The sequence below is a fragment of the Carcharhinus amblyrhynchos genome, chromosome 12 (genome assembly GCF_965287045.1).
Source record: "Carcharhinus amblyrhynchos chromosome 12, sCarAmb.v2.hapA, whole genome shotgun sequence".
Classification (NCBI taxonomy): Eukaryota; Metazoa; Chordata; class Chondrichthyes; order Carcharhiniformes; family Carcharhinidae; genus Carcharhinus; species Carcharhinus amblyrhynchos.
In genome coordinates, this window is record NC_137335.1 from 89,308,363 (window position 1) to 89,323,495 (window position 15,133).

General features: G+C 47.1%; 1 protein-coding gene across 1 annotated transcript; it reads right to left on the reverse strand.

The window, feature by feature from the left end:
* Positions 1-322: 322 nt before the first annotated feature.
* LOC145350492 (uncharacterized) lies at positions 323-9,976 on the reverse strand. Its single transcript, XM_080199692.1, has 4 exons — positions 9,655-9,976; positions 7,744-8,088; positions 1,692-1,735; positions 323-436 (listed from the first exon to the last, which is right to left on the reverse strand). The coding sequence occupies exons 1-4, from the start codon at positions 9,917-9,919 to the stop codon at positions 323-325; spliced, it is 768 nt and encodes a 255-aa protein (XP_080055818.1). The 5' UTR covers positions 9,920-9,976.
* Between the last annotated feature and the right edge of the window lie 5,157 nt (positions 9,977-15,133).

Sequence of the window (15,133 nt, forward strand, 5' to 3'; positions counted from 1 at the left end):
GTGGGTCATCACCCCATGGGCTGGAGTCCTACCTTACACAGAGACAGTCTGACGATGTGTAGGGACTGGGACAGCCGGGGGATTGCCGGTCTCTGCACAGTGTTTCCGAATGAATAAACTCCCTTTGTGTTCCTGACAAAGTCTGTAACGTGCATCATTACAGTTCATTACAAACACAACCTCTCACAGAAACTTTCCAGTGCAGGCAGAGGCCCTTCAGCCCATCGGGTCTGTACTGACTCTCTGATGGAGAATTCTACCCAGTCCTACTCCCTGCCTTATCCTCACAGCCTTGCACATTCTTTCTTTACAGATAGCAATCTCATTCCCTTTCCAATACCTCGATCCAACCTGCCTCCACCTCCCTGGTGCTGAGCTGGAATTCTGAACGGCCACAGTCCCTGCGGTTCTCTGTTAGAGAGAGTGAGAGGGTGATCTGTGAGGAGGATGCAGAGATAAAAGCAAGTGTCCCATTTGCCTTTTTAACTCTCCTATTCACGTGTTCCGTCACCTTCAGGGATCTGTGAGTCAGTGCTCCAAAATCCATCTGTCCCTCTGAGCTTCCAGTGTCCTGCCATTCATTAATGCTGGCCTAACCAGCGACACCCACATCCCGTGAAAGCAATCTCATCTCTCTTTCACACATCTCCAATTCTCACTTTGATACAACGGGAGGGAGAGCTTTCCCTCTACTGAGGGTGCATTGTGGGTCGGAATGGAGTTCCTCGAGAGAAGCAGAGGTCAGGCAGCAGCCAGGAGAAGGACAGAGTACAGGTGAATCTGACCAACCTATTCCCAATAGTTCCTCATGAGTGAGGGGGGTGTCTCTGCATGATGGGGTGTGTGTGTGTGTGTGTGTGTGTGTCATTGAGTCATAGTAGTTTACAGCATGGAATCAGGCCCTTTGCCTTAACTTGTCCATACTACCCAGTTTTTACCACTGAACTAGTCCCAATTGTCTTTGTTTAGCCCAATCCCTCTATCCCCATCTTACCTATCATGTGGAGTTGCCGACGTTGGACTGGAGTGAGGGTGCGTGTGTGTGTGAGTGAGTGGGTTGTTGTGTATGTGACGGGGTGCATGTGCATGGGTTTGAGTGTGAGTGTGACGCTGTGTTTGAGGGTGTGTGTGTGTGTGAGGATGTGTGTGTGAGGGTGTAAGTGGGGGTGTGTGTGAAGGGTTGTGTGTGGGTTTGTTTGATGTTGTATGTGAGTGTATGTGTGTAGGTGTGTGTGAAGGTGTGTGTGTGTGGGTTTATGTGTGGGAATGTGTGAGAGTGTGGGTCAGTGTGTGTGTGTGAAGGTGGGTGTCAGGGGGTGTGTATGTGCTGGAATGGGAAGTTGTGAACATTCCTCTCCAGGTTGAAGTTCACTTTCGGAGTTAATGATAACTCGAGTTTCCTGCAGTTTCTTCGGAAATTGGTTCACACAAACCAAAGGATTTGGAAAAGATGCCGCCACATTCTTCAAAAAGAATTGAAAAGTGCTTCTGCTGACAGACAGGTGGTGTGGGGAACTCAGTGCAGGTTGTTCTCACTCTCCTGTCTGTAACACTGCAATGATTTGTCATTCTTACAGTAATATGGATGGTGCTCCTGTGGAATACAATGTACTGCCTATTTTGGAAGCAGTTTGCAAAGCTGAAGTATGAAAAATACAGTAAAACACAACAGCTGCACGACATTTCCTTACCAAGGCAGAAGAAGCTGCTCCTCGTTTGCTGCGCTGGGTTTTATCTAAAAGGAAACACAACGATGTTACTTCCGAATAGATCCACGGAAAGATGGAGCTTTTTAAACTTGGAATGAGAGCGATTGAAAAATGCCCGTGTCACCTTGGGCAGTTTTCTCAGAGTGAAGCTAATGGGGGAGATGGGGATTATTCTCCATCAGCTGCACTGTCTTCAAAAACTCATCATCCAAATCAGAATCTCACACAACAGGAGGAGGCCATTCCCCCCATTCAGCCTGTACTAGCTCATTAACAGAGCCATTGTGCTTCATCCCACATTCCTGATTTTTATACACAATCCTGGAAATTCCTCATCTTCCAGCACTTGTCCAACTCTCTTTTCCCATTATTTCTGGAATCAGCTTCCACCACATTCCCAGCTCGAGTATTCCACATCCCGACAACTCTCATTTCTCCTCATCTGCCCTCTAGATCTTTACCCAGTGATTTGAAATCGATGATCGCTGGTTACTGATCCGTTCACCAGAGGGAATAGATTTTCTCTCTATCAAAACCTCACCATCTTTAAACTCTTTACTGGGTCAGATCTGAACCTTCTCTATCCCGAGGAATCCCTCTGTGAACGGACAATGTGCTCCATCTAGAAAGGCATGATCACTACATGCTGGTGACACAGAGGAGGCTGTTCCTTTCTGGAAGTTTCTATCTCTTTGGAGCCACTGGCTGCAGCATTGCCAGACTGAGGGGGTGTTTCACAGTGCAGCGACAAGGCTGGGGGCTGCCTCCTGCCATCTTCATTCTGTAGGATGTAGATTTACAACCTTTAACAGGAAATTCTGTCAGTCAGACAATGAATTGGTCAAATTATTAGCAAGTTAATTACATCACAAAGCTATCCACATCAAAGGGACATCTGGGATTGAGAGTAATTCCTGCCAAACTTTGCAATAATGATTGAATTAGTTTACTTACTATCCACTGTTGCGGACACAGGGTTCTGGTCTCCATCAGGATCCCTAAAGAAATGCCACACATTAGCTTCATTGAGGCTTTACCACAGAACAGCGCTGTAATATTCACACTCTGGGTGGAGATGCAGTTTAGATTTATCAACATGGATTTCCCATCTGAGTTTTTTATGGAAGATTTCACGGATGAACAAGATCGATCGATTCATTCCTAAATAAACAGAACTTGCTCTAGCAATAACACAAAGAATTTGACCAAAATCAGAAGGCATGCTGGGAAGCTTGATCAGGATGGGTAAATATGATTGGATTGTCTCCTTGTGGGGAGGGTAATGGCTGAAGGAGGCTGCTTACACAGAGTGTCCATTCGAACTGTTCTCACTTGGTCTGAGCATCACGAGGGACTGTGCAGCGAGCGAGACACAGGCATGAAACCAGCGCTCTGATCGAGTTCATTTGGTGGACTCGGTGGGGAATTATCCAACACTTATATCCTGAGGGTGATGTTTCGTACTTTAACTGTTCAAACCTTCCTGACTCTCAGCAGCAGTTAGGTGCCTGTTGGTCAGTGCTGGAGTCAGTGTGATGCTGTGACAGTTGGAGATGACTGGCACCAGTTGAGTATCTGGACATGTGTGGCTCTCATCAGTAGCAGGTCACTCCCCGTGAACTGTACGCTACAAGGGAAAAGTTACTCCTCACTAAAAGCAGCAAGTTAAAAATCGTGCCCCTGTCCAGTTACAGCAACAGGCACAAGATGAATCATATTTACCTTGGTGTGGAGTTCCTTGCTGAACAGAACCTCTTTTTCACAAGATAACCCGTGAGAGGAGCAACGCAGAATAAGACAACCGAGGCCAGAATGATAGCGAGGATTAACACAACGGGATCTGAAGTACAGAGATTGTTGTAGGATGATTCTTCTGTAAAATGTCAGAACGTTACACACACTACAGCTTCAGTTTGAGTAATGTACATCGACCGGAATGGAAATAAAATCAGACAGAACCTGTTTCCGTCAGTTTCTGCTGAACACATTCGGGTAAAATTGTCCCTTTCATACGGGGCAAGTTAACAGCCTGGAATGAAAGGCCAGTGCCACAGAATGGCTTCTTCCTCTAACATTGTTGCCTGTTTTAATGGATCTGAAACAAGTCCAAAGATCAGTCGTACAGCAGGGCAGAGACCCCTGATCCAATGGCAGTTTGCACCAATACCAAAGAATCGCAGGGGAACATTCAAAAAAATCCCAGAACTTCCAAACACTTGTTTGTGTGAAGTTGGGAGGATGAGGAATGATCCGCCTTCCCCTGCCTGTCCAGACTCACCAAACCTCACTCACTCAGCAACCATCTCTCCAGTGCTGCACCCAGAGGGATGTGGATGCTCCATTGTTAAATACATTTAAGGCTGGAATAGGGAGATTTTGCTCTGTCGGGGAATTCAGAGATACGGTGACAGAGAGACGGGGTTTAACTGGAGTTGGCAGACGCACCTCTGCAATTTCAACCCCAGGAATTAAACTTGAAGTTGGGTACATTTCTTCCATCGACAATGTGCTGAAGTTAGTATTGATTTGGAACCTACATTGTCTGTCTCAAGTATAACAAAAGGATGCTGATGATATCTAAAGGTCGATGGAAGGAAAAAAAAGGCCCAGCTAGAGTGGACGTGGTGAGGATGTTTCTACTAGTGGGAGAGACTGGAACTCGAGGGCACAACCTCAGAGTGAAGGAACACTCCTTTAAAACTGAGATGAGAAGGAATTTCTTCAGCCAGAGAGTGGTGAATCTGTGGAACTCGTTGCCACACAGGGTTGTGGAGTCCAGGTCATTGAGTGTCTTTAAGACAGAAATAGACAGGTTTTTGATCAGTAAGGGGGTCCGGGGATATGGGGAGAAAGCAGGAGAATGGGGATAAAAATCCTATCAGCCATGATTAAACGGGAAAGCAGACTCGGTGGGCCGAGTGGCCTAATTCTGCTCCTATATCTGATGGTCTTATGGTCGTACGGTGAGCAGGCAGCGAATGGAGTTGCAGCCCAAGATCAGCCATCATTTGTAGTGGAGTTCCCCAGGGCTGAGTGCTGGGATCTTGCTTTTCCTCAGATACATGAATGACCGAGACCTTAGCGTACAGAGCACAATTTCAACATTTATGGGTGATCTGAAACATGAGAACATTGGAAACTGTGAGGAATATCGTTTGGAAATTCAATAGGACAGAGACAAAATGTTAGAGTGGGCAGACAGGTGGCAGATAAAGTTCTACACGGAGAAATGTGAGGAGATACATGTCGGTGGGAAGAACATAAAGAGACAATGTAAATAAGGGTTACAAATCTAAAGGGGATGCAGAAACAGAGGCAGCTGAGTGTGTGAATGTATAATTCATTGAAGCTGACAGGACAGGTGGAGAGAGCAGTTAATAAAGCACACAGTCTCCTGGGCTTTGGAGAAGGTTTGAAGAAATTAGGACTGATTTACATGGGGCAGAGAAGGCAGAGAGGAGATTTGAACCATCGAACCACAGAACACTACATCACAGAAAGAGTCCCTTTGGCCCTTCTTGGCTGTGCCAAATCATTTTTCTGCTTCGTCCCACTGACCTGTACCTGGACCATATCCCTCCACACCCCTCTCATCCATGTACCTGTCCAAGTTTTTCTTAAAAACTTGGACAGGTACATGGTAGGCTTCTGCAGAAAATGCAGATGTATGGGATTGTGGGTAATCTAGGAAGTTGGATCAGGAATTGGCTATCAGATAGGAGACAGAGGGTGGTGGTTGATGGTAAATATTCATCATGGAGTTCAGTTACGAGTGGTGTGCCTCAGGGATCTGTTTTGGGGCCACTGTAGTTTGTAATTTTTATTAATGATCTGGATGAGGGTATAGTTGGGTGGATTAGTAAATTTGCTGATGACACCAAAGTCGGAGGTGTGGTAGATTGTGAGGAAGGGTGTCATAGTCTGCAGGGAGACTTAGATAGGTTGCAGAGCTGGGCCGAGAGGTGGCGGATGGAATTTAATGCGGAGAAGTGTGAGGTAATTCACTTTGGTAGGAGCAACAGATGTGTCGAGTATAGGGCTAACGGGAGGACTTTGAATAGTGTGGATGAACAGAGGGATCTAGGTGTATGTGTACATAGATCCCTGAAAGTTGGGAATCAAGTAGATAAGGTTGTGAAGAAGGCGTACGGTGTCTTGGCGTTTATTGGTAGGGGGATTGAATTTAGGAGTCGCAGCGTCATGTTGCAACTGTACACTACTCTAGTGCGGCCGCACTTGGAGTACTGTGTGCAGTTCTGGTCCCCGCATTACAAGAAGGATGTGGAGGCGTTGGAGAGGGTGCAGAGGAGGTTTACTAGGATGTTGCCTGGTATGGTGGGGAGGTCCTATGAGGAGAGACTGAGGGATTTAGGGTTGTTTTCGTTGGAAAGAAGGCGGCTAAGAGGGGATCTTATTGAAACATATAAGATGATTAGAGGTTTAGATAGGGTGGATATTGATAGCCTTTTTCCTCGGATGGAGAAAGCTAGCACGAGGGGGCATGGCTTTAAATTAAGGGGGGGTAGCTACAGGACGGATGTCAGGGGTAGGTTCTTTACCCAGCGGGTGGTGAGGGATTGGAATGCCCTGCCTGCTGCAGTTGTAAATGCGTCTAGTTTGGGGGCGTTTAAGAGATCTCTGGATAGGTTTATGGACGAAAAGGGATTGGTTTAGGCTAGTGGGTCATTGTTTTTGTAACTGGTCGGCGCAACATCGTGGGCCGAAGGGCCCGTTCTGCGCTGTAATGTTCTATGTTCTATGTTAAATGTTAAAAGTGACCCTGCATTTATCACTTCATCCAGTAGCTCATTCCACATTCCCACCACTCTCTGTGTGAAGAAGCCCCCCTAACATTCCCTCTAAACTTTTCCCCCTTCAAGCTTAACCCGTGCCCTCAAGTTTTTTTTCCCTGAGCCTCAGTGGAATGCATTCACTCTACCTATACCCATCATCATTTTATACACCTCTATCAAGTCTCCCCTCATTCTTCTACGATCCAGGGAATAAAGTCCTAACCTATTCAACTTTTCTCTGTCACTCTGTAACCTGGGGGTTGCCATTGACCAGAAGCTGAACTGGACTAGCCCTGTAAAAGCTATGGTTACAAGAGCAGGTCAGAGACTGGGAATCCTGCAGAGGGTAACTCACCTCCTGACTCCCCAAAGCCTGTCCACCACCTACAAGGTACAAGTCAGGAATGGAATGGAATACTCTCCACTTGCCTGGATGAGTGCAGCTCCAATAACACTCAAGAAGCTTGACACCATCCAGAACAAAGCCAATGTGTTTGATTGGGACACCACCCAACACATTAAACATTCACTCCCACCACCATGGACACACAGTGACAGCCGTGTGTACCATCTACAAGATGCACTGCAGCAACTCACCAAGGCTCCTTTAACAGGACCTTCTAAACCCATAACCTCTACCATTTCTGCGCTCTGTGACTCTGTAACTTGATGACTTTGACTCTAAAAGGACAAGGGCAGCAGGCACATGGGGAACATCACCACCTGGAGGCTTCTCTCCCAGTTACTCACCATCCTGACTTGGAAATATATCACCGTTCCTTCACTGTCGCTGGGTCAGGATCTGGAATTTCCAATCCTGACAGCACTGTGGATGTACCTACACCACATGGGCTGCAGCAGATCAAGAGGTTGTTTCACCACCACCTTCTGAAGGGTAACTAGGGATGGACCCGAACCAGTAATGCCCACCAAGAATGAATATAAAACAGAAACAGCTGGAGACAGCACTCTGACAAAAAGCTGAGCAAACAAAGGAGAGGGAGAAAGATTAGAGACAAACAGAAACAGAGAAACAGAGAAAATGTCAAAGAATTGAAGACTGAGAAATCAGGAGCGATGCACAATTTTTATTCTTTGATAAAAGTGCATGAGATCACCCAGTCTATTTTTCTAATGTGTTCCCTTTACCCCAGGGGTTTGTGATATTTCTCACATACTCACTTCCCACACAGTCACAAGTGGTGATGGCTTCAGGAGATTGTTATGTAAACTGGACTTACTGGTTACATTCAGCTGTGTCCCATTGCCACTGATATCTCCCCACACTGAGCAGTAATAGACGGCAGTGTCACTGGGCTGCACCATGGTGATTGTCAGAATGAAGCTGTTATTGGAGGTGTGTTTGGAAGGCTGGAATCGCTCAGTGAAACCTGGGCTCCGGTGTATGTTATTCCCTGTATCCTGTGTTAAAACTCTCTCCCTATCTTTCCCAGGTAGCTCCCGGTACCAGTGAACATCAGTGTGTGACACTGCGGCGTTCCTCACGGTGCACTGTAACCGTGCAGTCTGACCCTCTGTGACACGTTCCACACTCGGACACTGGATAAGGACTGGAACATTCACACCTTTAAACAGAGGAAAAACAAATCAGTGAGAGATAGAAATCAGTGAGAGACAGAAATCAGTGAGAGACAGAAATCAGTGAGTTAAATTCAGAGCTGAATGTTTCGAATTCCTGTGAGTATTTAAAGGGCCAGTCCAGGCAGTAGAGTTTCTGTGTGAAAGTGAGAGAGTCTCTGTTCTCCTGATGTTTTTGTGTAACAGGTTGTAAGACTGATGTGGCTCATTACTGATTCACAGCAAATACAACACATTGGTATGTTAGCCTTTATAGGAAGGGGTATAGAATATAAGAGCTGGAGTCTAATGTTGCAGTTGTACAGAACGTTGGTTAGGCCGCATTTGGAGTACTGTGTACAGTTCTGGTCGCCTTACTACTGGAAGGACGTGGAGATTCTGGAGAGAGTGCAGAGGAGGTATACCAGGATGTTGCCTGGTATGGAAGGACTGGTGTATGAGGAAAGACTGAAGAAACTGGGGCTCTTTTCCCTTGAAAGACGCCGACTGAGGGGGGATCTAATAGAGGTATATAAGATTATGAAGGGTATAGATAGAGTAAATAGAGGTAAGCTATTTCCTATGACAGAGGCACGTAGGACAAGGGGCCATGGACTTAAGGTGAGGGGGGAGAGGTACAACACAGATATTAGAGGGAGGTTTTTCACACAGAGGGTAGTGGGGGTATGGAATGCGCTGCCAAGGAAGGTGGTGGAGGCAAACACGCTAGAGTCATTTCAGAGTAACTTAGACAGGCACATGAGTGGGTTGGAGATGGGTGGATATAGGAGATTGTTTTAAATGAGGTTCATTAGCATTGGGGCGTCCCTGGTAATGTAAATGGGTATGGTATGATAATAATGTTTTTCTCTTTTCATTCACAAGTTTTAAGTCGGTCCACCTCGTGTCCAACGAGGGGCATACACGCGATGGGTCGTACTGGGGCTGCTCTTGGTTGTTCGAGATTGGCCGAGTGCTTCATGTCGTTAGTGTGTGCCTAAACTGGACCAGATACTGGGCAGGACGACAGCTCAGTGACTATCGCTGATTGCTGTGCAGACACATGGATTTGGGCCGGTGTCTGTGGGAGTTTGCGCATTCTCCCCGTGCTTGCGTGGGTTTTCTCCGGGTGCTCCGGTTTCCTCCCACACCCCAAAGATGTGCTGTTAGGCTGATTGGCAGGAATAAATTGTCCCTAAATCAGTTTCCCTCAATCTGGATGGCCATAAAACATTAGACAGGGGACGTGGGGGGAGAGGGGGACTGGTGGTGTTGGGATGGCAGCGCGGGCTCGTTGGGCCGAAGGGCCTGTTTCCCGGGCTGATTTTGTTCTTTGTTATTTGTGTGAGGAAATGAGTGAAAATATCTGGGATAAGGATATGAGCTGGGAGAGCAGGATCAGTGTAGAGTGATGTGTGTCTGAGTGGGGAACAGCTCCTATTACACTTCCCAATCTCAGCCTCTCCCTGTTCCCATGGTAACCCCAAACCCCACACATCATCACAAACTCATCTCCAACTCACTCATCTGGAAGAGGTTATTGCTGTGGATTATTGGAATAAAACTCTACTTACTGGTTACATTCAGCCGGCTTCCTTTCCTCGAGTCCGATTCCCCCACTGAGCAGTAATAGACGGCAGTGTCACTGGGCTGCACCATGGTGATTGTCAGAATGAAGCTGTTATTGGAGGTGTCTCTGGAAGACTGGAATCGCTCAGTGATACCTGAGCCCCGGGTTACGCTGGTCATTGGATCATCCACGAAAACCGTCTCCCTATCTTTCCCAGGTCGCTCCCGCTCCCAGAGAACAGCAGCGCGGGACACTGCGGCGTTCCTCATGGTGCACTGTAACCGTGCAGTCTGACCCTCTGTGACACGTTCCACACTCGGAGACTGGATAAGGACTGGAACATTCACACCTTTAAACAGAGGAAAAACAAATCAGTGAGAGACAGAAATCAGTGAGTGACAGAAATCAGTGAGAGACAGAAATCAGTGAGAGACAGAAATCAGTGAGAGACAGAAATCAGTGAGTTAAATTCTGATCTGAAGGTTTGAAATTCCTGTGAGTATTTAAAGGGACAGTCCAGGCAGTAGAGTTTCTGTGTTAAAGGGAGGGAACAGGTTCTCAGGTTGATCTTGCTGTGTTAGTTTGTTACTGCTCTATATCCTGGGGGTTACAGTGTGCTGACCTCAGCAATACAGATGTGTTGATCTAACAGTGAAATACAATGTTGTCCTCACACTGTGGAACAGCTCTCTCAGACAAAGCTCCCCCTCCCAGATTTTGGGTGGAATTCTCCAGTCCCGCCCGCGGAGAGTTTGGTGACGTCGGGAACAGGAGGGAAAAAGTCGGAATCCCACCGGGATTAAAGAAGTTTGTAATCCTCCTAAAGACGGGGTTAGGGCAGGGTGAAAAAGTTAGAAGGATAAAGTGTCTCTCTGTCCCTCTGCAGCGAATTCCCACTTTGATCCAAATTCTCCAATACACTCAGTGTGTGCACTGGGAAAAGTCCTTTCCTTATTCAGAGCTGTGAAGAGGCCTCACACTGACCTCTCAACCCTGCAATCCAGGCTCAGGTTTTGCCCCACTATCTGTCAGGCTCCTTCCCCAAGGGTCTCCAGCTTCAGCCCCTGTTGCTTGTTTGTGTTCCCAGCACCCAGTCAGTCTGGGTGGGGTTTGTGTGGATTTAGTAATGAATAATCAGACAGGTTTAATTCAGAATCTGACTGGAAGGGGACATTTAGCAAACAGTGATCAGAACATGGGAGAGTTTGACATTAAGTTTCAGACAGAGAAAGATCACTCACAAACAGAGCTTTGAAACTGAGGAAAGGCTGCCTTTGCAGGAAAGAGGCCATTTGTCCCATCAACACTGCACTGACTCTCCAAAAGAGCATCTTATCCAGGCCCTATCCCTGTTACCCCACAGATTTGCCCTGCTCATCGTACTGACACTAAGGGGAAATTTCCCACGGCCAATCCACCTAACCCGCACATCTTTGGACTGTGAGAGAAAACCGGAGCACCCGGAGCAAACCATGCAGACATGGGGAGAATGTGCAATCTCCACACAGTTAGAACATAGAACATAGAACATAGAACACTACAGCACAAACAGGCCCTTCGGCCCACGAGTTGCGCCGATCATACCAACACCTATCTATAACCCCCAATCCCATAAAACCCCATATACTCATCCAGAAGTCTTTTAAAAGACCCCAGCGAGTTCGCCTCCACCACCACTGACGGCAGCCGATTCCACTCACTCACCACCCTCTGAGTGAAAAACTTATCCCTAACATCACTTCTGTACTTTCCTCCCCGCACCTTAAATCTGTGTCCTCTCGTAGCGACCATTTCAACCCGGGGAAATAGCCTCTGAGAATCCACCCTATCCATTCCTCTCAACATTTTATAAACCTCTATCAGGTTGCCTCTCAACCTTCGTCTCTCCAGGGAAAAGAGACCCAGCTCCCTCAACCTAACTTCATAAGGCATGCCTCCCAGTCCAGGCAACATCCTTGTAAATCTCCTCTGTACCCTTTCAATAGCTTCTACGTCTTTCCTATAGTGAGGCGACCAGAAATGTGCACAATACTCCAAATGAGGCCTGACAAGGGTCTTATAACGTTGCAGCATTACCTCTCGACTCCTAAACTCAATCCCTCGATTAATGAAGGCCAGGACACCATACGCCTTCTTGACCACCTCCTCCACCTGTGAGGCCGATTTAAGAGTCCTGTGGACCCGGACCCCAAGATCCTTCTGCTCTTCAACACTACTAAGACTCCTGCCCTTGATAGTGTACTCGTTCATCCCGTTGGTTCTGCCAAAATGGACGACTACGCATTTGTCCGCGTTGAAGTCCATCTGCCACTTCTCCGCCCAGTCCTGCATCCTATTTATGTCCTGCTGCAACTTTTGACATCCTTCCAGACCATCCACAACACCACCGACCTTCGTGTCATCAGCGAACTTACTTACCCATCCCTCCACTTCCTCATCCAGGTCATTTATGAAAATGACAAACAGCAAGGGTCCTAGAACAGATCCCTGGGGCACTCCACTGGTGACCGACCTCCATTCAGAAAAAGACCCATCCACAACAACTCTCTGCCTTCTGCAGGCAAGCCAGTTCTGGATCCACAAGGCCAAAGGCCCTTGGATCCCATGCCCTCTCACCTTCTCAAGAAGTCTTGCATGGGGGACCTTATCAAACGCCTTGCTGAAGTCCATGCACACCTCGTCCACGGCACTTCCTTCGTCAATGTGTTCAGTCACATTATCGAAGAACTCAACTAGGCTCGTAAGGCACGACCTGCCCTTGACAAAACCATGCTGACTATTCCTGATCATGTCAAACCTCTCCAAATGCTCGTAAATCTTGTCCCTCAGAAGCCTCTCCATCAGCTTACCAACCACTGAGGTCAGACTCACCGGTCGATAATTTCCCGGGCTATCTCTGTTCCCTTTCTTGAAAATAGGGACTACGTCCGCAATCCTCCAATCTTCCGGAACCTCTCCCGTCTCCATTGACAACGCAAAGATCATCGCCAGGGGCTCTGCAATCACTTCCCTCGCCTCCCACAGTATCCTGGGGTATATCCCATCTGGTCCCGGTGACTTATCTATCTTGATAGAATTCAAAAGTTCTAACACATCCTCCACCTTAATATCCACAAACTCAATCTTTTCCATCTGCTGCAAATCCGTAGCAAAATCTCCCAGATCAGTTTCCACTGTGAATACTGAGGCAAAGTACTCATTAAGCACCTCTGCCATTTCTTCCCGTTCCACACAGACCTTTCCCCCTTCACCTTTTATAGGTCCTATCCCTTCTCTTCTCATCCTTTTACCTTTCACATATTTATAGAAGGCCTTGGGATTCTCCTTAATCTTACCCGCCAAGGTCTTCTCATGACCCCTTCTGGCTCTCCTAATTTCCCTTTTAAGCTCCTTTCTACAGTCCTTATGCTCCTCAAGATCCTTAACCTCTCCTAGTTCCCTGAACCTTTTGTACACCTTCCCTTTCCTCCTGACTAGGTTCAACACAGCCTTCGTGCACCACGGTTCCCGCGACCTACCAAAACCCCCTTGTCTCATCGGAACGTTGTCATTCAGAGCTCCAGACAAACATTCCTTGAATATCTGCCACCTTCCTTCGGTACTTTTCCCTAAGAACGCCTCCTTCCAGTTTATTTGTCCAAGTAACTTCCTGACTTCTTCGTATCTCCCCTTACTCCAGACAAACACCTTCCTAGCCTGCCTGATCCTATCTCGTTCCAATGCAATTGTGAAGGAGATAGAATTATGGTCACCATTCCCAAGATGCTCTCCGACCGAGAGATCCATCACCTGCCCTGGTTCATTCGCCAGTACCAGGTCAAGTACAGCCTCTCCCCTCGTAGGCTTATCCACATACTGTGTCAGGAAACCTTCCTGAACACACCTAACAAACTCCTCCCCATCCAAGCCCCTTACCCTAGGGATATTCCAGTCGATGTTTGGGAAATTGAAGTCTCCCATCACGACAACTCTGTTATTAATACATCTCTCCAGAATCTGTTTCCCTATCTGCACTTCAACTTCCCTGTCACTATTGGGTGGCCTATAGAATACACCCAGCAAAGTTTTCGACCCTTTGCTGTTCGTAACTTCCACCCACAGAGTTCCACCCACAAACTTCCTGAAGTTTGGAATTGAACTCGGGTCCCTGACACTGTGAGGCAGCAGTGCGAACCTCTGTGCCACCGTAGCAGCAACAGGAAAGGAAAATATTCCGGGATAACTCCAAATCATTGAGAGATTACGATTGAACACAAGAACAGGGACAGGGGCAACAATCAGACCTATTGACACAAAATAAGATCTCGGTCAGAGCAGTCCTGGGGCAACAGAGAATGAGCTGGTTAGAGACACAATGAAGTTCTCCAGACAAAGGAAGAAGGATTGAACATGATGCTGTGGTATTATCACTGAACGGTGAAGGAAAGGCACCTTAGACATTACAACCTGCAATTCACTTGTCATGGTGTTGAGGTTCGGGTGTAACTGGAGATTTTGTGGATTTGATAACAGGATGTGGCTTGTTGCTGTGTACTAGTTATACTCTCATTTCCCATCTGATCTGAAACCTCTGTCTGGGCCTCTTCGGAATGTGGGAGGAAAACAGAATCCCCGGAGGAAACCCACATAGACATGGGGAGAACATGCAAACTCCAGACACACAAGTTTGGAATTGAACCCGGGTCCCTGGCACTGTGAGGCAGCAGTGCTAACCACTGTGCCACTGTAGCAGCAACAGGAAAGGAAAATATCCCAGGGTAACACAAAATCTTTGAAAAACTAAGAAATTATATGATAGGCATTATGGAGACAAGGGTGCTGGGGGACCAATGCTGGGGTCTGAATATTCAAGGACAGTCAACATTTAGGAAGTTCACAAAAAAGAGAAAGAGGAGGTGGGGTAGTGTTCTGAGTGGTGGTGGGGGGGGTGGGGGGGGGCACAGTGGTTGCCTCGCAGTGCCCACAAATACACCCACTTAATGTACAGACTGTCAGTCAAACCCATTGTCCCATTAAACTGGAAAGAAAGTTGGAATACTCAGTTCTGTGACCCGTGTTCCCAGCCTGTGTAATTCTGTGTCAGATACACTAAACCATCTCAATACAATGATAAATTCTCCAGTAAGACTCATCTCCAGTTCTGAATGTTCGCACTGTAGAATCCACACACAATACAGGAGCTGACACACACAGCAGCACAAACCAGGGAGAGTTATTTTAATCACAAGTGAAACTTCTCCAAACCAAACCATAACTTGTACTTACCCCGAGAAACACAGAGGGACAGAGTCAGAACAAAAAGAGTTTTACTGATCATCTTGACAGAGTGACAATCCTGTTTCTCCACACCATTTATTGTATGTCCAATAAACACATGGAAACACAAGGTGTCCCAGCAACTGCAGCTGGTTTCATATCCTTTTCTTCACCAGCGAATGAAGTTAAAGAATCGATAAAGAGGAAGCGGAGACAGTGAGCCAATG

Coding starts and splice junctions, on each gene's coding strand:
- LOC145350492 (XM_080199692.1), bottom strand. CDS start 9,919: ATGAGGAACGCCGCAGTGTCCCGCGCTGCTGTTCTCTGGGAGCGGGAG. Junction 8,089..9,654: donor AAGCCGGCTGAATGTAACCA/GTAAGTAGAGTT, acceptor CTCTGTTTAAAG/GTGTGAATGTTCCAGTCCTT. Junction 1,736..7,743: donor GACACAGCTGAATGTAACCA/GTAAGTCCAGTT, acceptor GTTTCCTTTTAG/ATAAAACCCAGCGCAGCAAA.